At 41.5% G+C, this 24,888-nt stretch overlaps 2 protein-coding genes across 6 annotated transcripts in view; one reads left to right on the top strand and one right to left on the bottom strand.

Moving 5' to 3' along the window:
* Positions 1-12,973, top strand: part of RUFY2 (RUN and FYVE domain containing 2) — a 33,540-nt gene extending 20,567 nt beyond the window's left edge. Inside the window, exons 12-18 of the mRNA XM_080937866.1 lie at positions 1,088-1,185; positions 3,598-3,717; positions 5,693-5,822; positions 6,676-6,770; positions 8,560-8,608; positions 10,495-10,572; positions 10,663-12,973. Coding sequence (XP_080793992.1) covers positions 1,088-1,185; positions 3,598-3,717; positions 5,693-5,822; positions 6,676-6,770; positions 8,560-8,608; positions 10,495-10,572; positions 10,663-10,806 — 714 coding nt within the window. The 3' untranslated portion in view covers positions 10,807-12,973. The remainder of the gene's footprint in view (positions 1-1,087; positions 1,186-3,597; positions 3,718-5,692; positions 5,823-6,675; positions 6,771-8,559; positions 8,609-10,494; positions 10,573-10,662) is intronic.
* A 1,175-nt stretch (positions 12,974-14,148) lies between these two features.
* Positions 14,149-22,274, bottom strand: HNRNPH3 (heterogeneous nuclear ribonucleoprotein H3). Of its 5 annotated transcripts, none has more exons than XM_080938263.1 (10): positions 22,080-22,274; positions 18,289-18,423; positions 17,654-17,792; positions 16,945-17,129; positions 16,442-16,528; positions 16,164-16,279; positions 15,376-15,511; positions 15,042-15,137; positions 14,767-14,859; positions 14,149-14,677 (listed from the first exon to the last, which is right to left on the bottom strand). In XM_080938263.1, the coding sequence occupies exons 2-10, from the start codon at positions 18,398-18,400 to the stop codon at positions 14,601-14,603; spliced, it is 1,041 nt and encodes a 346-aa protein (XP_080794389.1). In that variant the 5' UTR covers positions 18,401-18,423; positions 22,080-22,274; the 3' UTR covers positions 14,149-14,600. The 5 variants fall into 5 exon arrangements, with proteins under 5 accessions (XP_080794389.1, XP_080794386.1, XP_080794387.1 ...); XM_080938260.1 differs by having other exon boundaries at positions 22,059-22,221; XM_080938261.1 differs by having other exon boundaries at positions 16,990-17,129; positions 22,080-22,213.
* Positions 22,275-24,888: the final 2,614 nt, after the last annotated feature.

Below are 24,888 nucleotides of genomic sequence, written 5' to 3'. Positions count from 1 at the left end.
AAGGTGCAAATGTGGATGTCCTAGGATAAAGTCAGCCCTTTCCTTCCACCCCACGGCTTTGGAGATGAAACTTAAACAGCTGGTGGCAAGTGCCTTCTTTACTTGCTGGCCTAGTTTCCCCCAACACAAGATTTAGTTGACTTGCAGTTGTTACTGCAGGCAATAACTAACTTGTACATTTCAGCTACAAGTTCACAAGATCCCCTCTCCCCTTTTGCTGAGATCCAACCCTAGGCCTCATGTTAGAGACATCCTACCCAGCCCCAAATCTATTCTCCCTTCTTCCTCTCTCCTCCCAATTTATTTTTAAATTTCACTATCATTTTCTTAAAATATAGATTGTATGAATGTATATCACATGAATGCCTTGTGCCCTTAGAGGCCCAAAGAGGGCATGGAATCCACTGGAATGGGAGTTGTAGGTAGTTGTGAGCCACCACATGATCGCTGGGACCAAGCTGAGGCTCTCTGCCAAACAAGTTATCTTATTAAACACTGGGATATCTCTCCAGCCTCCAATTTCAGTATTTTGTCTTTGAGACAGGGTTTCACTGTATAGCCTTGACTAGCCTAGAACTTACTTCTTAGACGAACTCAACTCTATAGACCAGGCTGGCCTCACAGAGATCCACCCATCTGCCTTCTGAAAGCTAGGATAAAGGCATGAGCCACCATGCTCACAGCCTGTTATTTTTCAATCACATTCAAGTATGAGTTTTTTTTGTTGTTGTTGTTGTTGTTGTATGAATGTAAGAGAACAGGCTGTGTATGTGTCTTGGGACATGTGTGGAAGTCAGAGGACAGTTTCAGGAGTAAACCCTCCTTCTATCAGATAGGCTCCAGAAGTCTAACTCCACAGGTCAGCTGTGTGGATTTTCTGAGCCTTACTCTGGGGCAGCCAGTATTTGGTTAGTTTTGAGAGGGACTGATGCCCAGGCTGGTCTCAATGTCCTGTGTATTGAGGCTGGTATTGAATCCATACTCCTTCTTCCTACCCCGCCTCCTGAGTGCTATGATTCCAAGGCAAACATAACTATACTTGGCCTAATGGTCATAAAACCACCACAGCTGTTGTTTTTATAAATAGGGCTCTGAAGATGGTTTGAAAGAAAAAAATGAAATAATTGCCAGACTAGAAGAAAAAACCAATAAAATCACAACAGCCATGAGGCAGCTGGAGCAAAGGTAAGCTGCTCACATGAGTCTCCTTCCTTTCTTCACCTCTGCACCTACCACAGGAAGTTGTTAGAAAGACATCACCTAGGGCCTGTGTCTGCCAAAGCCAGGGTTTGCTTTTTTTTCTTTTCTTTTCTTTTTTTTTTTTTTTTTTTTTTTTTTTTTTGGTTGCTGCATGGAATCAAGTTGCTTTATTTAGGACGATTCATTTGAAGTTGCCTTTTTAGAGATAATTTTAAGGCACAATATCTGTAGTTTCTTGTCATTTACAAAGACCTGGAAAAATGAAATGGGGCTCAAAGGGGCTGCCCACTTGAGCAGCTGCCCCACGCTTCCACTCGGGCCGTCTATCTGAAAGCAGCATGCAGTAACAGGGAAGCTGCTTTCCCAAGGCAGGATCTTTGTCAGTGCAGCCCTTCCATCTTACTGTTGGAAAACCTTCCGTGTTCATTGCCCTGTCATGCTGAGTCAACATGTGTCACCATTGCTTTCTTTGAACCTTAGGAAAAACATAACTACTGATGCTTTACTAACACAAATATTCTTTTATTGACATCCTCTTTCTTCTTTTTTCTTCTTTCTTTTTGTTGTTTTCTTTATCCCCACTTTTACATTTTGGACATCTTTATTACCGTTTCTTGTCTTTGATTTCTGTCCATTCCATTATGAAGTGACAACGACTTGTTAACTCAAACTAGGACAATTGCAGTGTCACTGGTGAAAAGTGCCAGCAGTGACCCTCAGGACCAGTACAAACTGGTCAAAGACATCTCCTTCTGAAACCCACTCCAAGAGCAGAACCCATACCCTCACATTAGATGGAAAAGCATTTATGCTATCATGTGTACAGGCTGCAGGGCCCCTTCCTGGCTGCTGTGAGACATGGCAGGTGCACTGGGCTGGCTCCTCACATGCACGCCTCAGCTTGTGCACAAGGGCAGATCTGAGTCTCATCTTCGAGGATGGCAAGATTTTCAAAGTTTTATCTCTTTTTAGCTACCTTTTGATGGAAGCTAAAAACCTTTTGGTTTCAAGCTGTGTTGGCACAGATAAAACATATACCCTCACGTACTGGCAAACTCTGCCTAATGGCTCCTTACTGATTTTTAAAGTTAAGTTTTTAAAGCAGTTCTCAAGCCAGGCTGGCTGTTGCCCTGGGCTTTAGCACCTCCGTTTTCTAATCCTCCTGCCCTCTTGTGATAGCACACTGCAGGCCTACCTCACTCACTTTACTTAGGACAGAGCCAGTCCACCCCTACCGCCTTAATCCTTTCATCTCAATGTAAACCTAGAGGTAACTTCCTTCCCTGCCTTCCCTTGGAGGCTTTTATACTCGCAGTGTGTGTTGCCTTACTTAGGGTGTTTGGGGCAGATACGAAGATGCAAGAGTTCTCTTGTGACTTCTCATGAAGAGTTAATGTCCCTTGAATTCTAGGAAATATTTTCTTATGAAATACTGAAGATAAAATACTGAAGATAAATCGTAATGGCCAAGGGAGGAAAGGAGTGTAGCTAAGCCTGGGGACAAACAGTGACCTAACAAATAAAAACAGGGAAGCATGACATTGTAAGCTACTCTTTAAGATTCATGTTTAAACAATTAAAATTATACTTAGGGGGCTGGAGAGATGGCGCAGCAGTTAAGAACTCATATTCTTATAGAGGACCTGGGCTCACTTCCCAGCACCCACATGGTGTGGCTTACAACTGTCTATAGCTCCATTTCCACGGGATATGACACCTGTTTCTGACCTCCGTGGGCACCAAGCATATATGTGGTGCATAGACATATATGAAAGCAAAACATTCATAAATGTAAAATATCTACAAAATTCTCTCTAGGGAATGATGCCAAGCACTAAATATTTTTGAATCTTAAGAATACACATATATACACACATACATATACAGCTTTGCATAATAATCAACTGCATAGAGCTCTGATAGGAAGACTCATTACTGAGAGTAACCGCTGCTCTTTGCACTTCTAGTGCACTTGATTCCTGGCACATACATCTTAACATCACATGTAACAGGTGTGTTCTGCACTTATTATAGACCCAAGTGTGCTGCTCATGGCTTTATAAAAAGGTAGTATCATACCTAGCCATATTTGAGATTTGAATCATTATCCTCCAACAGTAAAAAACTGTATTGCTTTGCATTAATTATGAACAAGAAATAAAGCAAATTTAAAGATAGTTTCCTGGGCATATTATATCTTATGTTAAAAAAAAAGCACAAAACAATTTGTAGACATTGTGTGGCTCTTTCACGTTTGAGTTTGTGAGTTCTCCCCCAAACTTTGTTTTCATTTAGAAATGTTTCTATTTCCCCATTTTTCTTTTATTTGTCTTCTTCACCCTTTTACACCCTAGTTCTAGCCTCAGTTTTACCCAAAGTTGATTTGAATTACACCAGATTGCAGCAAGCAGAGAAGGCGCAAATGGAAGCTGAAGACGAGGATGAGAAATATACCCAAGAGTGTCTGAGCAAATCCGACAGTCTGCAGAGACAGATCTTGCAGAAGGAGCAACAGCTGTGAGTGTTTGGTCTTGGAATCAAGTTCTTGTACTAACATGGTCTCTGCTAGCCAGTACAGGCACCTAAAGAAAGCTTGTGATGGCTCAGTATGGAAAGGCAGTTACCAGCAAGCCCGAGTTTGGTCTCCAGGCCCTATGTGATGGAGAGAAAGTGACTTTTGTAGGTTGTCCTCTGACTTACAAACTCCTGCACTTCTCCACTCCTCACACTAAATAGATGTAGTTCTTTGAAAAACAATTGGGGGTGGGGTGGGGTAAAGAGATGGCTCAGGAGTTAAAAGCACCGACTACTCTTCCAGAGATCCTGAGTTCAATTCCCAGCAACCACATGGTGGCTCACAACAGTAATGGTATATGGGATCTGCTGTGTCTGAAGACAATTACAGTGTATTCATATACATAAAATAAATCTTTAAAAAAACCAACAATTGGGTTAGAGATGTAGTTCAGTCCCTTAGTACTAGTGAGGCCCTGGGGTTCAAACTCAAAACACACACACACACACACACGGGGGGGGGGGGGGGGAAGTGAGAGGACATAGTTGTAAGAATGCTTACAGTTTACTGATTATGTTATATATCGACTTTTGGAGATAATGTCTCATATACCCCAGGCGGGTCTACATAATTCCCTACATAAGGGAGGGTGACTTTGTACCTCTGCTCTTCCTGCTTCCACCTCTGAATGCTGGGATTACAGGTAAGTACCATTGTGCCTGGCTTATGTAATGCTGGGAGTCAAAACCCAGAGTTTGTTTATGCTACATAAGTACTCTATCCACTGAAATGCATCCTCAGCTCCTATTTTCTAAGATTTTAAAAAATATATTTTTTAAATTACATGCAGTTGTGTCCCTTAACTGCCGAGCCATCTCTCCAGCTTATCTTCTGAATAACAAATCCCTGGGGAGGAGCATTAGTGATATGTGTGTAAAGCCTGAAACCCTCCTGAGCAGCTTTAAACTGTTCTGGGCTACAGTGTAACTCATTGGTATAGATTATGTGCTTCTTAGTTTACACAAAGTCCCAAGTTCAATAAAACAAGGACAAAATAAGATTTTTCTTTGTACATACAAATATATAGGCAATGCATGCCTTTAGTCTGTTAGCATGCATGTGACTGTTAGAGGCCAACTTGTGAGAGCTGGGTTTTCTTTTCCCCACGTGGGACTGTGGGATCAATTTCAGGTTGTCAGACTTGGGCAGGAAGAGAGACTTTACCTAGTAAATCAGGGTCTGGAAAACAAAACCAACAAAGAAGAGATCTGCCTGCCTCTGCCTTCCAACTATTAGGATTAAAGGTGTGTGGCCTAATCTCCAGAGTCAATATCAGAAATTAAAGGTCATTTTTGGCTAGGTAGCAAGTTTGTGACTAGAATATGAGGCTCTGTCTCAAAATATAAAAATAAAAAAATGAAGGGACTGGAGAGATGGCTCAGTGGCACAGTACTCCTCTTACTGAAATCGATCACCAGCTCAGTTCTGGTCCATAGCACCATTCAAGGTGTCTCGCCACCACTTCCAATTAAAAAATAAGTCTTTAAACTGGGCACTGGTGGCTCAGGACTTTAATCCCAACAATCCCAACAATCGGGAAGCAGAGGCAAGCAGATCTCTTGAGTTCAAGGTCAGCCTGGACTACTACATAGAGAAACCATCTTGAAAAAGCAAACGAAAAAAGCCGTGTATGCTATCACACAGTTGTTTTGGTGTTATTTTTCTTGAGTTTCTCCATGTAGCTCTGGATGTCAGGGAACTCACTGTAGACCAGGCTGACCTTGAATTTAAGAGATCCACCTGCCTCTGCTTCCCAAGTACTGAGGTTAAAGGTGTGCAGTACCTGCGTGACCTGGTTGGAAAGAACACTTGTAAGCCAGTGCTTAGGAGGTGGACACAGGAGAATTAGGATCTGAAGGGCTACACTTAGATACAGGAGCCCTATCACACACTGAGCTTCTATGTTTGCCATTCAAGGGTGCAGCTGGAAACGGACTTGAAGATTGAGAAGGAATGGAGGCAGACTTTGCAAGAAGACCTTCAAAAGGAAAAAGATGTCCTATCTCATCTTAGACACGAAACTCAAAAAATCTTAAGCCTTAAAAAAGTAAATAGTGGTAAAACTAAATTTTACATCTTGACAAGTTGCTGGAGGCAGAATTTCATACTATCTTTGAACTCACAGGAGTTGTCTCAGCCTCAGGAGTGCTGGGACTAAGAAGAGCCACTGTGCCTGACTGCTCTGTTGGTTTAGATAAATGATTTTGGGGGCTAAGGGGATGGCTTTCAGTGATATGCTTATAGGACCTGTAGTCTCAGCACTGGCCAGCCAGTCTAGCCTAATTTGTGAGCTCCAGGCCAGTGAAAGACTCTATCTTAAAGGAGGTGGTAGGCAGTCTTAAGTACAACAACCAGTGTTATCTTCCAACCTCCACATGCACCTGCATACAAATACATCTTTTAAAACAAGATACTTTATACAATTTAAATGTTCACGAGTAAACAGGATATACTGGTAATTTTAGGAGTATGAGTAAGGAGGTTGTACTGAGTAGGCTGAGGCAGAATCAGAAGGTTAAGGCTAGCCTAGTTACAGTGACTTTCAGGACAATGTGAGCTAAGATTCTAGCTGTTACACAGTGGCTCACAATCATCTCTAACCCCAGCTGCAGGGGATCTGATGCCCTTTTCTGACCTCTGGGCATCAAGAATGCATATGCAGGCACATACATACAAGCAGGCAAGGACACTCACACAAATCTTTTTTAAAAAGAATGAAGGGAGGTGACAAGTATCAGAAAGTTCCTTATCCAAGCTTGATAGAATACTCCTGTGATCCCAGTACTTGGGAAGTAGAAGCACAATCAGAAGAAAACTCAGATAGTTATATTTTCCTAATTAATGACACATGTGTAATTTAGAGCTTTTTTTAAAATTGTATTTTCTGTTTTCTGTTTAAGGAGTTTCTTAACCTCCAGGATGAAAATCAGCAGTTGAAAAGAATATATCATGAACAAGAACAGGCTCTGCAAGAACTTGGCAGCAAACTCTGCGAGTAATTCCTCTCTCTTCCTTCAGCTAAGTACCCATAAATGTGTGAGCCACAAACTCATACCACACCAGCTGTGTCTGGGGGCTTGAGTATAAAGACATTAAAAAAAACCAAGAGTAGATTCTTTTAAGGAATTTTAGTAATTTTGTGCATTCCAGTAGATACTGGCTCTGAAGGTTTCTACCAAGTGAGCAAAAACTATTGCTTGAATTCTTCAGTGGTAAAGAATCCAGAAACTTAATTTTGTCAGAACAAAAGCTAAATTTTGAAAATGTCCAGGGCTATCAGACTATTGACAGACCCAGGTTTGTTGGAAAGTAAAGGTAGTTTTTAATGCCTGCAGGGGTCAAGGCTTCCATGATTCAGTGTGATCCTGTAGTAGAATGTTATTGGGATCCATAGTGAAAAGGAAGACAGGAATTCAAGTCATCCTTAGTTACACAGAGAATGAGGGCCAGCCTTGAGATCATGCCTTTAACAAAACAGTAGTGGCTACAGAGATGGCTCAATTCCCACCAACCACATGGTGGCTTACAACCAACCATACTTGAGATCTGGTGCCCTCCTTGGCATGCAGGCGTATGTCAGATAGAGCACTCATATACATAAAATAAACACCTTAAAGAAAAGAACTTGCTGCTCTTGCAGAGCACCTAGGTTAAATTTCTAGCACCTATATCGTGGCTCACAACCATCCGAGACCCCAGTTGTAGGAAATCTAGTGGCTTCTTTCTGACCTTTGGGCATAATGCATGCGTATGGTACACATACATACATGCAGACAAAATATACACATAAGAAGAAATGGAGGTGGGAAATATCTAAGAAAACTATCATGTTCCCTCTCCCTTTACTCCTTCCCCTGAGAAATGATATGGGTAAATTGTCTAGGCTGGTGAATTCCTGAGCTCATGTGACTCAGTGTCAAAAACAGGCTTGACTGTGCTATTAATCCATCCACTTTAAGTGTAATTAACAGTTACTCTGGTGAGAAAATGTTTAGCGCTCAACAGCAGGTAAAAATTATATCCCGTGTAACACATGTGATAAATGCTCAGTAACCACTAGAAGCCTCAAGCCTTCAGGGTCCCCTGCTGAGAAGAGCACTCTTGCAGATGATAGTCCATTGGGTGTAGCAGGCCTTATCTGCAACCTGGAGAGGCCAGCCTGGGCTATGGAATTTCAGTTGTGCTTTAGAAACAAAAGGTAATTTTTATACAAGTAGCCAAAAATGACCCTGAACATTTTTTCAAATATATTTTTTATTAAATATAAGTACACTGTACTGTCTTCAGACACACCAGAAGAGGGCATCAAATCCCATTACAGATGGTTGTGAGCCACATGTGGTTACTGGCATTTGAACTCAGGACCTCTGGAAGAGCAGTCAGTGCTCTTAACTGCTGGGCTATCTCTTCTGCCCTGACCTTGATCTTCTGAAATTCCTGCTGTGTAATTTTCCAAGAACTAGGATTATAAATGTCGGCCACCACACTTGAGGAGTCTTAATAAAGGGATCTGTACTTTCACAAAATATACACACATAGACGCTTTTAAAAATTCAGTTGTGAGACTATTTCAACAAAAAACATAATCAAGTTGTAGAAATCTCAAACACTGATTTTTGCTTTAGGACGTTTAGGAAAAAAAATAGGAAAATACGAAATATCCCCTTAGAGATTGTTAGGATCTAAAATTATATGCAATCAAAAAAAAAAAAAAAATCTACAAAATACTAGGTTTTCTGTATTTACATGCATACTAAAACTTGGACCTGTTTGTAATCTTTTAGATCTAAACTTAAAATAGACGATATAAAAGAAGCCAACAAAGCATTACAGGTGAGTAAATAAACCAGGTTTGTAATATATAGCTGAAAGCTTTTTAAAGTTGGTAAACTTGGAATGCTTGGAAACAGGGATGTTGGGGGCCCATGGTTTGGTCCCAGCACCAGAAGGATGTGAACAGAGGTGGCAGCCCTAAAGGGGAGTGGGTGGTACAGCCTCCCTTCTATTCCATCACTGTTTCCATCCTTACTGACATGTTTAAAAAGATGGAAATGCAGGGCTGGAGAGATGGCTTAATGGTTAAGAGCACTGACTGTTCTTCCAGAGGTCCTGAGTTCCAATTCCCAGCAACTACATGGTGGCTCACAACCATCTGTAATGAGATCTGATGTCCCCTTCTGGTGTGTCTGAAGACAGCTACAGTGTACTACATAAACAAATGTTTAAAATAAAAAGATGGAGATATTAGTATGTTAAAGGATGCATAATAGTCCTGGTGAACAATGACACTATAATAGTACTTCAGTGATAAAATGTCCTTGCTGACCCTTCTAGAAAGGGCTTGTGATGCATGTGACGTGCCTTGACAACGTGTTACTTCGGGTGCCTGAAAGAATCCTATGACCTGTGAATGAATGATGGCTTTTTACTCCTGGTCACTCATCCACTTTTCCTGAGAGAGGGTTTCTCTGTGTAACTGTGGATATCCTGGAACACTTTATAGAACAGGCTGGCTGGCCTTGACTACACAGATCTGTCTGCCTCTCCCTCCCAAAGGTATCAGCATGCCCAATTCCATTTAATTTTTTAATCAAAATGTTACATGATGCCACTGGTCTACAGAGCAAATTCCAGGTTACAAAGAGAAACCCTGTTTTGAAAAACAAAACCAGTGAACAAAACAAGTCATCCAAAAAGTCTTGGAACCTAGGTTGTTACTGCTGTACTCTGCACTAGGTAAAAATCAGTCCTATAGACCAGAAGAGGGGGTTAGATTTGGAACTGGAGTTAGATTATTTATTGCCATGAGGAAGAACAGTAGCACTCTCAATGGCTGAGCCATTGCCCCATACCCCATTCTAACAAGAAAAGTGTTCGCTTCCCTTGCCTTTAACCTATTACAAAAATGGAGCTGTTTCCAGTACTTATAGCTGTTTTATGTGACTCATCCTGTCTTCTCCTTTTTTAGTGCAGGGAATGGAACCAAAAAAGTCTGCCACATGCTAGGCAAACACTGTAACCTGTTTTCTCATCTCACTACATAATCCTTGCTGATCCTTTCTTTTTAGCATTTTTTTTTTTTTTTTGGATATTCTCTGTATTTACATTTCAGATGTTAATTCCCCCACCCCCCACTGCCTCTATGAAGTTGTTGTGTTCCCTCTCCCAATTCAGTACCTTGGAATTCCCAGACACTGGGAAAATGAGCCTTTGCTGGACCAAAAGCCTCTTGTTGGAATTAAAGATAATTCCTGCTATCACACCCCTGGCCTGAGCTTTTTCTCTATTTTTATTTTTTGAGACAGGGTTTCCCTCCGTAGCCCTGAACCCAGAGATTCAAGTTCCACTGCTTCCCAGGTGCACCCTGCTATTTCTCAAGTCAGCTGCCTGTCTGTCAGTTATTTCCCATCTTCTGTGACCACATAGCACCTTTCTCAAATGTCCCCTGAAGAAGCTGGGTTGTTTTTTGTTTTTTTTTTTTTTGTCTTCAAGTCTGTCCAGATGTTTCCTGTGTTTCTAACCTAACTCTTGAGAGCTACTGCCTGAGCCTTTTGCCTTCTCTATGTCATTCCTTCATTTTGAAGAGAAGTAACCCCCTAAAAAATGGTGAAAACAAGTCACAGGAAGTGTGCACACAAGAATGCCTGTTTTCATACTTTTAAAGCAAGAGCAGGTAGGTGTTACTGATTTGAACATTAACATCCATCTTTCCCTGTTAGGGACTGGTCTGGCTAAAAGACAAAGATGCAACCCACTGTAAGCTTTGTGAGAAGGAATTTTCACTCTCCAAAAGAAAGGTAAGAGGGGTAAAAGTGATTCCAAACATTTTGGCAACAAAAATGGCTTCTAATTTGATTTTCTTTTCCCCTGGTTTTTCCATTTAATAGCACCACTGTAGAAACTGTGGGGAAATTTTCTGTAATGCCTGCTCTGACAACGAGCTGCCTTTGCCTTCTTCACCAAAGCCTGTCCGAGTTTGTGATTCCTGTCATGCAATGCTCATTCAGAGATGCTCCTCTAACGTACCGTGACACGGGAACTCAATGCTCTTGCACAGAAGCACCTGCAGTGAGTGAGGGCTATGTGGACAGCTGTACCCAGTCAGCACTGCACCTTGCCTCCAGCTAACACACAAGTTTCTAAGTTATGTGGGTTAGTATTCCGTTCCCATATTTAATCTGATTCTAAGATAGCATGTTTTATCACTACTTCAACAATCAAGTAACCTTTAACAAAAGGTCAAATAGCAGAGCTAATGCACACTTGCCTTACCTTATAGAGGCCTTCTTGAGAACAAGGCCACAGCTTTATTTGTTTCTGAACTGTTGAGTTGGCACTTAGTGCCTACGTATCTTTTAATGCACTTTAAAAGCATCACAATTCTCAGAGAAAACTGGAAATGCATTTATTTTCTATTACACCATTTTCTTTGAAGGGGTGGCACATGCCTTTAATCCCAGCACTTAGAAGGCAGAGGCAAGTGAATCTCTGAGTTTGTCGAGGGCAGCCCGGAGAGCTGCAGAGAAACCTTATCTTAAAAAGTGAAAGGAAGAAGTAAAAACAGAATGAATCAAAGTTGCTCATTTTATCATGAACTTTCTTGCCTCTGACGTGCTGGGATCATAGGTGTGTGCTTCCATCCCAGGCCTGTATATTCTCCATTGCCTGGTAAGATTCTAATTTAGTTGTATTTATTTGCTTGTTCTTCTCCCACCCTTTCCTTTCATACAGTGGATTAGTGAACCAGTGATCTGGGCTCTAGCTTTTAAGGGAAGTTCTTATAACCACCATCCCATCACAAATGCCATTTTTTTGTAAAGGACCAGATTCCAAAGGAGAAAACATTCCTTCCTAGGGAATATGGGGACCAAGACCACAGGCCTCTAAAGCATTAAAAATAAGAACACTTAAAACTTGGCCTTTGCTATGAGATAACCTAGTTTCTTCACCCTCAGTTCTCTTAGGAATAACTTCTAGGAAACATTACATTGGTGTGCTTTTGCTTACCCACAACAGAATCTCATCCTATGTGTTATCAAGTACTTATATGCTATGGTCTTAAGTAGACAGTGGTTCCTTATTTTTTCAAGCAGGAGAAAAGCATTAAGTTTAAGCATAAAGCATTAATCATGACCATTCAGGATCTTAAGTTACTTCCAGTCTTGTACTTTTAAGTCTATAAGCCCTTCAAAACTCTTACCAATTTTGCATTACTAAGGACACTGTTCAATGACTGGGTACTTTTATGATCCCCTTTTCTGAAGGATCTTTTCATTTGCTGCATTTCAGTAAGGCTTTATAAATTGCCAAAATTACAAAACCAGTATTTCCCAGCTTCTGTGGTCAACTTAAGTTCTGACAGATCTCTAGCTGTTTCTTCTCTTAGAGATAGTTGGCCTCCAACCTGGTATGCAGCAGAAGACCTTGAACTGCTTCTCTGACTTTCATACCCCACATAGCTGCTGAGATTACAACTATCTGGTGTTTGTATGTGGTGCTGGGGATGGAACCCCTGGTTGCATCTAGCCAGGTACTCTACTGAGTTACTCCCCAACGCCCAGATGTCATTTGTTGAGCAGGGGACATCTTGAGACAGAATTAAGATAGTAAAGTAGGAAAGGAGGACTACCACAAGTTTCAGGATCAGCTTGCTTGGTCAATCCCAATGCTACAGACACACACAGTGAAAACCTGGCACAAAAAAGTAACTATATTCTTGAACCACTTTGTATTGATGGGGTAACATTTTTCTGACTGTTGAAAGTGAGCACAAATGAAAATTTTCAAATACTTTATTATGTGTTTTTACCACTCAAAGTTTGTGTCATGGGCCTTCTCTGGGGCAGCGTTAACTCGATCCCCAATGTATCTGGGATAAGAATATAGTTCAGTCCTAGAATGTTTGCTTATTGTTTAAGGGACTAGACTCTCAATTCACAGCACTATGACCAAAACCCACCCAACATTAAATTCATTCATTACAAAGCATTCACAATTCTTATTTTGCAGAAAACTTCTGTCATCCCCTTACTTACCTAGCCAGTACTACTACAAAGATGTGATCATGGTGCCAAGGAATTGCAATTGTAATTCTGATCTGCAATGTTTTTAAAATAAATGTGAATTTTATAAAATGAAAAAAACCTAAGAAACTAACAATTACTATCATCTGTTTATGTGTGTGAGTGTATGCCATGTGTGTGCAGGTGACCAAGGAGTCCAGAAAAGGGTATTGGTTTTATTGGGACTGGAGCAAGTGGGGTTGTGATCCACCGAATGTGGGTGCTGGAAACCAAAAGGCCTGAGTGAGCAGCAAGTACTCTTAACCATTTCACTTACGTACTCTCCAGCCACCTGCTTTGAGATTTTACGACAGTAACCCTTGGGATGAAGAAATGGCTACCGGTTAAGAGCACCAACTGCTCCTCTAGAGGTTGAGTTCAATTCCCAGCAACCACATGGTGGCTCACAACCATCTGAAATGGGATCTGATGCCCTCTTCTGGTGTGTCTGAAGACATAGCTACAGTGTACTATTAAAAAAAAAAAAAAAAAAAGATAACCCTTGAAGTGCTTTTGACTTCTATGCCAGGCATGCAAACTAGCTCCTTCATGTAAAGGCACCAAATTAAATCCATAAGACAGAAACTCACCATTTCAGGCATGGAGAAAAATCATCCTTTGATCAGAAACCCCAATTTGGTATCCAACAGTACTTGCCTTTGCTTCTCAAGTGCTGGGATTAAAGGCGTGGTGATACTCTATACTGATGCACTATAGCCAATAACCAACAAAGCATTCTAGGACAGACAACATTACTTTATCTCCCATGTTGACATTTATTACATTAATAACATGTCTAACAAAAACAAGTAACAAGTTTAATAACTGGGTTCACATTGACAGATTCATTTTGATCTATCAGCCAATTTGGGGAAAAGTTATATTGATTAAAGATTAGTAAAAAGCACCCTTTCCTTGCTACACAGAGCACTTCACTACTCAAAGCCAGTTTCAGACACAAAACCAGCTACAGCACTGTTTCACATTTTTCTAAATGTAGTCATTTACACCATTAAAGACCCTGTTTTCTTGGGTGAGGAACTGAAAATACAAGTAACCCACCACAGTAAATACCCATGTATTTACACTGAGCTTTTCTGTCATCATTGAGAATTCCAAACTACCAAACATTCTCTCAAAAATACAATGAGTATTTTTGGTACCTTAGTCAAGTGCTATGAGGGTTTTAAAGTCTCCAGCTATAATTTCAACTAATACCCCTACCCCACCCCACCCGTTTATAATGCAACTGTGAATATTTAGAATCTAGATACCTCTTAAATTATTCAGAGCTACACTTGATAAAGGAGACTAAAAAGAATACAGAATCAGCTTAACATATGTTCTTGAAACCACCAGAACATATCTTTAAGCTTTTTTATCTACATCATGTTCAAGAGTGAAAGTTAACACTATCCCAGATGCTCACTCATTAAGACTTGCAGTCTTACCCTCAAACACTGCACTATGCTAAAAGTAAAATACACCATCCCAAATCTTATGAAGGCAGCACATCTTTAGGAGTACCTATATATAAAAAGTAGCAACATCAGTGGTTTGAATATAAAAATTTATTTTAAGACAAAGTATGCAACAAATAAAACCTACAGAAAACAGATTTTTCCCATCACAGTTTGTTTTACCAAATAATATCTTGAAAACACATTCCTTCAGTCATTATAAAGTTCTTGTAATACAAAAGAAATCTGTAAGAAAGTCTAGTAGAGCAGGTGTGTTAGGATGTGTACGTTGGGGTGGTGGTGTCAGTACATCCCACGCCATCCACCTCCACTCATTCCACCTTGCCCATAGTAACCGCCACTGCCTCCACCACCACGACCTTAAGAAGAAGACAGTAAGAACCACCCATCAGGAGATATCCATGTCTTTAAATAAAGTCACTATCACAATACAGAAATAACTACTTACCATAGCCTCCCAAGCCATCAGGAGCACCATAGCCTCCACTGTAGCTGTTCCCCATTCCCATTCTCCCAACAGATCCGTACCCTCCTTGATTATCTGTGTATAAAAAAGCAACAGAGGATGATTGCAAAGTAGACAACACTTGCTTATTCTACAAAATTTATCAACCTAGGTTTTGGAAGGATATGCTGAAGCACCAAGGAAGGAAGACTAATTTTTGGTCAGCCTGTGTTAAGAGTGAGATGCTACCCATCATGAATACAAAACTATATACATACCCATGCCATCTCTGCCATAGCCTCCCATTCCAGAACCTCCCATTCCAGAGCCACCTCCAGGGGTGGAATTCAAGAAGAGTTCAATGTATCGATGCTCTTTAAAAAAAGAGAAGCGGAAAAAGGTAAGAGGAGTGAAGAAAGGGATATGGACCAAAGGTATTAAAGGTCAGTTAACTAGTATTTAAATAGGCTTATTCATAAATATAGAACTAATTCAGACAGCCATTAAATTTTAAGCATTATGAACAGGTCAAATGATTTTAAACCCTAAGGTCTACTACAGGCAATAAACTACATACACCTATAAAACAAGCATATCAAATACATCACTTACGCATGTTGTTTTTATCTTTAGACATGGCAGCCACTGCATCTTCATGTGTCACAAACTCCACATCTGCCTCGCCTGTTGCTCTGCCATCGGCTCCAATATCAATATGAACTCGTATTGGATTGAGTGGTGAGAAGAACTAAATAGAAGTTATTGTTTTTAAATTCCAGTTATTTAAAGTTAGCACATACCTCAATTTTTTTCCCTAGGCCACTAAAATATACTGAGAGTCTCTAATGGCTGAAGCATTGTGGAGGTAGGCTGATCATCATTAATACAGAAAGTCACCTTAGCTCACACGGGGAAGGAGTACATATTTTAAAATACAAAAAGCACTTCTGCTTTTAAATGAATATTGTGCAACTGTGGGAGGGATACAGCTCAATGATAAAGTATGCTTAGGAATATCTAAAGTTTGGGATTGCTTCAGACTCTACTACTAAAAGCAAGTTCCTACTTTATTGACTGACTATTCTTAAAAAAACTGGGCTTTATTTTATTTTTTGCCTGCTCAAAAATATCATTAGGTCAGCACATAATGGGCACAAAACAAATATGTGCACATTAAGCAAATAATCACTAAGTGACAATGTAACAACCTTAGCCTGAATCTCAACAAGTTAAAAAAAAAAAGATGAATCAGCTGGGCATAGTGGCTGCCTGTAATTCCAACACACTCAAGCCAAGTTAGCATTTGCAAATTCCAGCCCTGTTTGGCCTCCCCGCCACGAGTAATTATTACTAACAAAAAAATAATAAAAAATACCCAATATAAAAGCACAATTACTCACATTAGCAATATCATTTTCAGTCGCACGAAAAGGCAGCCCCCTCATGTGCACAAAATGACCACCATGGAAACCTGAACTTGCATCACCAGCTCCACCATATCCATGTCCTCCCATGCCTAGATTATAAACCATTGTGGGTTCACATAAGTATATTCACATAAATCTCCAAGTTTCCATTAACCTATCAAAGTTGCCTTACTACTACTGGAAAGTTACCTAATTACTACTGGAACTTTACAAAGGGAAAAATGACTTCAGCATGACAATATTCTGTTTACCTCTTCCATCTCTCATCCTGTCATCAAAGCCATCATTTCCATAGCCATAATTATTATAGCCACCGTAGTCATCAAAACCTCCATAGCCTGTGTAAAATGTAAGGAAAAAGAAATACAGTTCTGAGCCACTGCTTTGTAAACTAGCTTACAAAATCGTCATTTTGTAGTCAGCTGTCTTAGCTTCTTCATTAATGTTTGCAGCTGACTGCATACGAGAAAAGGTGAACACTTGATGGAAATTTACAGAGGATAAATTCAAACACAACATGAAAGTGAGTCTCATCTTTTATGCCAGGAAGAAAACATGCCAATCATCTTTATTTTTACTTCAACATTAAGTTCTCTAGGTGTCAATATATGCATCGATCAAATTCCACCAGATGGTCACGGACATCCCATAACTTCATAGATACTGGAATTACTGCCATTTCTGTATTTCTTGACAAAGTGTCAGGAACATCAAGAAAATGACAACAGAGCCTTGGCTCATTAGACACACATACCACCATCATATCCATCACCTCCTCGTCGCATTCTGTCATACATACTTCCACGCCCAGCTCCATAATAACCCCCTCTTCCTCCTATTGGTCTATCATATGGTCCCGGTCGCTGTCCCAGCAATCTTCTTGGTGGATCATAAAATCCTTTGATTTCACTCCTGCTACTCCTGAAGATCTCAATATACCTATTTAAAAATGTTTTAAGGTATAGGTTTCAGCATAGATGCATCAGAGAGTAAATTAGATACTGGGCAAAATGCAGTAAGTTTGTCTATATCTAGGCACATATCCCAGTTAAAATTGCCTAAGCAAACCATAAGGTTAACATTTTTTACACCTAAAACTTAAATATTTAAGTTTTACATAGACAAATGAGTCAATTGAAAACACTGAATTAAGAATATATTTTAGCTTGTTTCCTTTAGTACAAGATAGGCATGTAAAAAAAAAAGCAAACAAAAAAACCAGGTGATTATACAAAAACAAGTTTAACAACATCCTACAAAAAATGGAAACAATCTAATTTCAATATAAACTATAAGCATTATTCCCCACCCAAATCTGTAGTTTCCATGTTAAATTTAGGTAATTACCAATTCTTTAAAACTACCCCAGAAAAATGTTATGCTTACCCCCCCATTTAAGCAATAGCGACCCACAACCCCCCAAAAATAAAAATGTAACACCATCCCAAACTCTCCATCCCCACCTGTGCCCTATTCTTTCCTTGTGTTTCCCCAGAGCATTTTCTGCTATCTCCTTTGAAGCAAACTGCACGAAGGCCTCCCCTGTGCTTCTCCCCTGGTAGTCCATCGTCAATGTTATCCCATTTGGCACGATTTCCAACCCTTTAACCCAAGGACAAATACCCCATCAAGGGGAACAGTGTTAAAGGCTGAAACATTCCCATCTGAATCAAATATTTAAAACAAATCTAAACAAAACAAAACAAAAAGCTTAGTTTCCCATCACCCCATAATACAAATGGAATATTTTTCAAATATCATTGTATTAAATATTTTCTGTGACCAGTGTCTTAAAATTAATTATACTTCTAAAAGCCCAGTACATGAAAAACTACAAATCATTTAACTGTGCTCCCAATGGTAATTCACAGCCCATGTCATCCCAGTTACTCTGTTAACTATACTGTATACCACCAATGTTTACATAGCCTACACATTCTCTACTCAATAGTAAGTTGAGCACATTTTCCATTTTACTATATAACCCAGACTGTCAGAAAACTAAGTTCTAAAATCAAATGGGTTTTATAAATTAAAAAACATCTAGTAAACACATACAATTAAAATACTACTAAACTTTGACTAGTGCTAGAGGTACCTTGAAAGAACTGAACTATTTCCTCTTTGCTGCAACCAAACGGCAGTCCACGAAGTCGCACTGTCCCATCACTAGCGTCATTTGGACCATTATGTTTCATAACCCAATCCATTTCAATACCGCTTGATTTAAATGCTATGAAAATAAACAAGCACATAAAGCAGTCAATCACAACACACTTTTACCAGACTTGAACAACTTTGACAAGTGTCCCAGCTTGAAATGCATGCAAAAGTTAAAGTGACTCCTGGGACAATCAGCAACAGTGCTCTATTCACATGCTTCTTTGGGGCAGGGTAGGAAAAGGCAACGAAATTCATCCTCCTCCTACCAAACAACCCTGAAGATCTAATAAGGCTTGCAGAATTTTACCACCAGAATAGTTTTCGGTCTATACTCTACACTTTTCCTCACTCCACACTAATTGCTTCACTAATGTTGACCCAAAGCTCCAAAAACTGTTTTGCAGACAGGGTGTCACTATATACCTAGCTTGTTTCTGTTTTAAAACAAGGATCTTCACCTTTAATCTGAGCACTCTGGAGGCAGAGGCAGGCAGATCTGAGAGTTTGAGGCTAGCCTTGGCTATAAAGTAAATTCCAGGACAGCCAGGGCTGTTCTCCTCTCAAAAACAAAACAAAACAAACACCCCCCCCAAAAAAAAAAAAAAAAAAACCCAACCAACCACGCAACAAAAATACAAAATGAGAAACAAAACAAAAATCCAAGGGTCTCAGTAGCCCAGGTTAGCCTTGAACTTCAAGCAGTCCTGCCTCAAAGTACTAAGATTTCCTCAGACGCCTGCCTAACTGCAAACGTTTAATAATGCCAAGGTGTACATAGTAGTTGTCTATTCATATTTGAGGTCTGAAAAACTACCGTGGCCAGGTGGAGCTCTACAACCCAGACAGGACTCATAGATAGGATTACAGGTGCTACTACCACACCAGCTTAGGACAGTCCTTCCCCCAATTTGATAGCCATAATTTATCACAAAAAGCACTGACTGGCTTCTTGTGCAGAGAACCTGGGCTCTATTCCCATCACCTACACAGTGGCTTAGAACCTTGTGTAACCCCAGTTCCCATGGATCCAACACTCTGGGTTTTCTACCCATGTTGGGTACATAACAAACAAGCAAAACATTCATAAAATTAAAATAAATGGGGGAAAAGACTAGTATGTCAGTAGCAAACACAAGGGAGAAAGCTTTTTTTTGTGTGTGTGTCTAAAACTTAACACACTATTTTTGCCAAGTAAAGTTCTTATGAAAACAAGAACTTATGAAAAATACTACACTGATAATTTTTACTTAACAATCTTTTACTACAGTTATATAAACTGGTGTATGTGCTCATACCTCACACACAAACCTCAGTACAATGAAGAGGTCGGAGGAAAAAGTTTTGTTCAACAGTTCTTGACTTTAATTAAAATTTTACTGGGCAAAAACCAATTTGGACAAGAAATTATCTCATAGAGCAACTTTCCATTCAAGGAAAGTAAAGCAGTGTTGCTCTATTATACCTTTTAACTCCTCAACTCAAGGGTTTCCCGAAAGGCAATCTGTTTTGCTACCTTAATGCAGTTTTCAGAGGCTATGTAACAGTTCACTGTTTACAGTACTCCAACCCTTCTTTGTAACAGTGTCATAAACTAATTGATACTCTGCTTTGGGGATGCCAACTGTTCTCAGACACTAATTGAGAGCTTGAGACAGACCAACCTGAGCCGCATCTCCTGACCCCTAAGAGCTATAAAGTGAAGCTCCTTGCTCATAGGCCAGGGATGCTAAAGGGGAAGGATGGTTTGAACCTAGGAATCCTAGGGTAACCTGGGTAAGCAGTAAAACACTACCACAAAACCTCCAAGTGGTAGGACCAATTAAAAAATACTAGCAGTTAAAATGAAGCCAACTTTAGTAACATTTAGACTTTAAATAGAAAGCAAAAATTCCAATTACAGAAGACTAAATATTATTCATTCCAATTACACCCAGAGCATACAAATCTAAAAAACAAAACCCAAAACATGATCTGTTGCTTCCCAGGTTTGAAATAGAGAACATTTTCATGGATGACTGTTGTACATTTTATCTTTTCAAAATGACAGAAGTGTTTTTAAAAAACTGGATTGTAGTGATAGTCTGACAACTAGTAATGTACTAAAATCTGTGGGACGCCTGCCACTTTAAACAAAGGTTGATGGTAGCTCACTTGGAAGGCAGAAATATCAAGATCCTCCTATCAAGGCCAGCATGGTCTACATGAAACCCTATCTCAAAACAAAACACATTTGGAAGAGAGAAGCAGGAGGCTCCAAGAGAGTTAAGAGGACAGCCTTCTCTGTACACATCCAGTTACAAGCTAATATCAAGATCCTGTTTCAAAAAAAAAAAAAACAAAAAAATGATATTTATAATGCATTTCAATCAAGAAAATATTAGTGTATCATTTAGTTCGTTACAGTAGATCTGAGCCCTCTGCATTTCCAAAGTCTATTAAGGATTTTCCTTTTCTAGGTGGTAATCTCTTTCTTGGAGATTTTTTTTCTGAGACAGGGTCTTGCTCTGTAGTCATGGAACTCACAAAATACTATTGAGCGTTTTGTCCAGCTTTGTCTTAAATCTTGGAATGTATGTAACAGTTTCCCCATTACTGATGAGCAATACTACAAGCTAACTTTCAGGCCCAGGGTGTCCTTTTTCTTTTTTAACCCATCAATGAAAATTATTGACAGTTTTAATTTAAGAACCCAAAACACCTCAACTAGGTACGCGATTAGGTTTCCATTTTAATAGACATAGCTCTGGCTCAAAAAACCACAGTTCGATAATTAAGTTTTAAACACGCCTAGCCATCAAATGAAACTGAAAGTGTTTGACCTAATTACCAAACGACACAAAACATAACTCTTGGAGAATTAACTACACCAAACTTAGCTATCTACCCCTGCCTAGAAGCAGCTCTATCACCTGGACTCGACCTATTTGAAACACACTCATTTCACCCTATTCCTATTAGATAAGCTTTTCACTTCTCTTACAAAATTAAAGTCGTTTGTGTGTGTTGGGGGCGGGGGGAATCCTTTGGAGATGCGTACATACTCTCCGCAGTTCCAAATCGGGACTAAAAGGTCGGCTAGGCGTCCTTTACCTCCTTCTGGAGACTTTCCCTTTATCTAGCTTACCCTAGAGACCAGAGAACTAGGGGACAGCCCCTCTCCGGTCCCAGGCCAAGGTCTTCGCCACCGAGCAACGGAATTACAAAGGAGGACCGTGGCCGCCTTTGTCCTGCATCTGACAGCGGAGCGCCTCGTCTTCACTGGCTTCCCACCTCCGGCTCCCCCCGTCTCGTCCCGGGAGTCTGCGTCACCAGCCATCCGCAGCCCCGCCAGCCCAGGTAGTGCCTCCGAGAGCACTGGAGGCCACGGTGGGAAGCCGGGCCCGCCGGGCGCCATTTCCACCCGGAGCGCGTCCCACCGCCGCGCTTTCCCGGCTCGCCGAGCTCCCCACCCTCCTCCCCACCAGAGATCTCGGATCTCCCGCCCTCCCCCTTTCCCGACACTTTCCGCAAGCCGGAGGCGACAAAGTAGCCGGAGCGGGGAAAGGCGGGAAGGCGTCCCGGCCGCCACCGGCCCCAAGATGGCGGCAGCCGAGCGGCCGTGAGAGCTCCCGGCCGGAGCTCCCGGCGACTCCACGTTCCCTCACCCGCTCCCGGGCTCTTCGTCCTTCTCCCGACTCCGCTGTCGGCACCGCCGGCCCAACCTACCCCCCTTTCTACTTCAGATACCCTGTGGGACGCTAGCAATGCCGACTCCGACGCTCGCGGGGGTCCGGTCGCGGGCAGGGACGCTGGCTCGTCCGCGGCTTAGCGCTCGCCACAACGGTTTTTCCTTTTTCCCTTTTCCCTCAACCGTCTCCCGCGGCGGCAACCGCTCAGGGAACTGCGCAGCAGAGACACTGGCGAGGGGGGATGGGAGGGAGCGAGCGAGAAGGAGGGGGCGGGGCAGAGCGCCCGGCCCGGCAGCGCTGCTCTCGCGAGACTTGAGTGACCGAGGGGTCTTGGTGAGGGCGGGGCGGAGTACACCTGCGCACTAGGGAGCTGCCTCGTTGCTAAGGTGGTGGGCGCGGGATCGTGCGAGGGAGCCGTTGGGCTCATTTAGTTCCTGCCTACTAACCCACCCTCTGAGCCCCCAGAGCTCGCGTTCGTCCCTCCCCATGGGAGGGCGCGTGTGACTTCTGAGGAGCCGTGGTGACGCCGTTCGCTAAGTCTCTTTTCTGCTCCACTGTGAATAAATCCCACAAAGGCCCCCCCCCCGTGCGGAAGGAGCCACGTGGTTTCTGCCCCCTCCCGCCCCCCCAGCCAGGGGAAGGCTTTTCTCGTCCACCATGTTTGCTTTATGCAATCAGAAAAAATGCATGTTTCGCTTCCAAAGAGCCCAGAAGGATTCCCGTCCTAGCCTGGGGTATCCCCTTTGTTCACCTGCGTAGCCAGCCTCAATCGTCTTGATTGGTTCCCTACCTGCCATGTTTCATTTTCCTCTCCATTAAAGGGTCAGCCGCTCATAGCAGTACACTTTATCTAAATTGAGTTTGGTATTCCTAAAAATTGTGCTTACCGGAGACACCTAAGAAACGCTTGTTGAGGTTCTGTCGTGCTACCAAGATTGCTCATGACCCGTTTATGGCCTTTGAAGTTTTAACACAAATTGCACATGGAAAGTCTGTTGGAAGGCTAAGGGCCACCCTGGTGTTAGAGACTTAGGAGAGCAAAAGAAGTTAAGATGGAAACAGACAGTGTGAGGGCAAAAAGAGGCCAAGGCTGGACAGATTAAGACTGCAAACGAGGATGGGGCTAGGTTGGAATCACCCTTCAGTGTGCATTCAAATATTACTTATTGCTGCAGACACTGGGAAGTCCATTAGGAGTGGAGTGGGGCCGGGGGCCGGTGCTACACAGGCAGTGTAGAAGGTGGATTTTGCTTACTATGAGATTTTTATTTATGCTTAAACTAGAGCTAAGAGGCCAGTTTTTCTTTCTGGTATGGAAACGTCCGTTTCATAGCTTTAATTCCTCTTCAAACCTACTTGAAAGTCTTCAGTACTCTACTGATCTTATAACCTAACATTCCCCCCACCCCCGAGAAAGAGAGGGGTGTGGTTATAATTACAGGAAAATCAAAAGCTATTATAGAAGCCATCACAGAGTTCGGGTTGATTAAGGACGTACTGGAATGGCACGGTCAGCAATTCCTTGTCTTTGTTCTTGGGTAGCCACGGACGTCCTTGAACTCCTGACCCTCAACCTCCAGGTCACCTGTCTCTATAGGCTTAAAAAGTGGTATTAATTTCACAGATGCTGTCCCTGGACCCGTAAGAGTGAAAACAATTGCGGAGCATACGTTATAACATGTTAAAGCTAAGCTGCACTAGGCAACACTAAACCCTTTTTCTGTGGTTACAAGTTAGTTTACTGGCTGTAGATGCGCTGAAGCTCGGTTATCTTATTTTATTTTAATTCCCTAGAGTCATCCCCTTCCTTAATTGCTAGGGGTTGAATTTAGGGCCCAAAGTATGTTCTCTTTTTTAACTGGTTTAGCTGGGTTGTCGGACACACCTTTAATCCCAGCACTAGGGAGATGGAGGCAGTTGGATCTCTGATTTGGAGGCCAGCCTGGTCTACAGAGTGAGCTCCAAGACAACCAGGAAATACACTGAGAAACCGTGCTTCAAATAAATAAATAAATAAATAAATAAATAAATAAATAAAACCAAAAAGTAGCTGTTTATTAGCAGAACTCCAAGCTGGGTGAACTCACCTCGCCCCAGGGCCTTTCTTCTATTGGGTTTAAATTACTGGGCTCCTTTCCCTTTCACTCTTTCAAGGTGAAATTCTGTAATCCCTTTCTTTCCCTCTTCCCCTGGGATTCAGTCTGCTTTCGGCCTGGGTAAATTTGGCATTCTTTGCACACACTTTGTGTGGTTATGGGGGACAATCCTCAGTTCATTTTGATGGTTCTAATGTATGACTTTTCAACCAGTGTTCATGTTTCTTTTGGAAGCAGGTCTTTATCATTTCTTTGTTGTGAGTGCTCTTTACCACTATGAAGATTTAGAAGGTCTTGGACTTAGTACATGTGGTCTTTTTGCCTTTTAATTACGGCAAGTAAGAATGTTTTAGTTTAAAGGGGCATTATACCGTGATAAAGGTAATTTGTATTAGCGTCTTAGTTTACTAATTTTCTTCTAAATATCTGATTCTTCCTCACACAGTTGAGTCCTGTTGTAAGGCTTGGTGTGATTAGACCCTGCTGTTCCGGTGATGCCTACAGAATTCTTTCCAGATTGATCTCTAAGGAATTGTTTCCATGGAGATGGTTACAACTCAGGGCTCCCAGCTGCCTTCATCTCCCCCTCTTCTTTTTCCTTCTCCCCTCCCCTCCTCCACCCCCCTCACTCTCTTTTTCACCTGCTCTCCCATTAGAATAGAGGTCAGAGGGACCCTGAAGAGGATTTTTGTTACTGTGTATAATGGGAGAAAAGGTGAAGCCAGAAAAGGAAATGGAAATGCCCACACCTCCCGGAGGAGAACAATAGGA

Source organism: Micromys minutus (assembly GCF_963924665.1).
Source record: "Micromys minutus genome assembly, chromosome: 25".
Lineage (NCBI taxonomy): Eukaryota > Metazoa > Chordata > Mammalia > Rodentia > Muridae > Micromys > Micromys minutus.
This window is presented reverse-complemented; position numbering and strand designations above follow the sequence as displayed.

Excerpts from the sequence above, each read along its gene's own strand:
- HNRNPH3 (XM_080938263.1), bottom strand. The coding sequence starts at position 18,400 with ATGGATTGGGTTATGAAACATAATGGTCCAAATGACGCTAGTGATGGG. Across the intron at positions 17,130-17,653 it reads AAGGAAAGAATAGGGCACAG|GTATATTGAGATCTTCAGGA; the intron begins GTGGGGATGGAG and ends ATTTTTAAATAG. Across the intron at positions 16,280-16,441 it reads CAGGATGAGAGATGGAAGAG|GCATGGGAGGACATGGATAT; the intron begins GTAAACAGAATA and ends TTTATAATCTAG.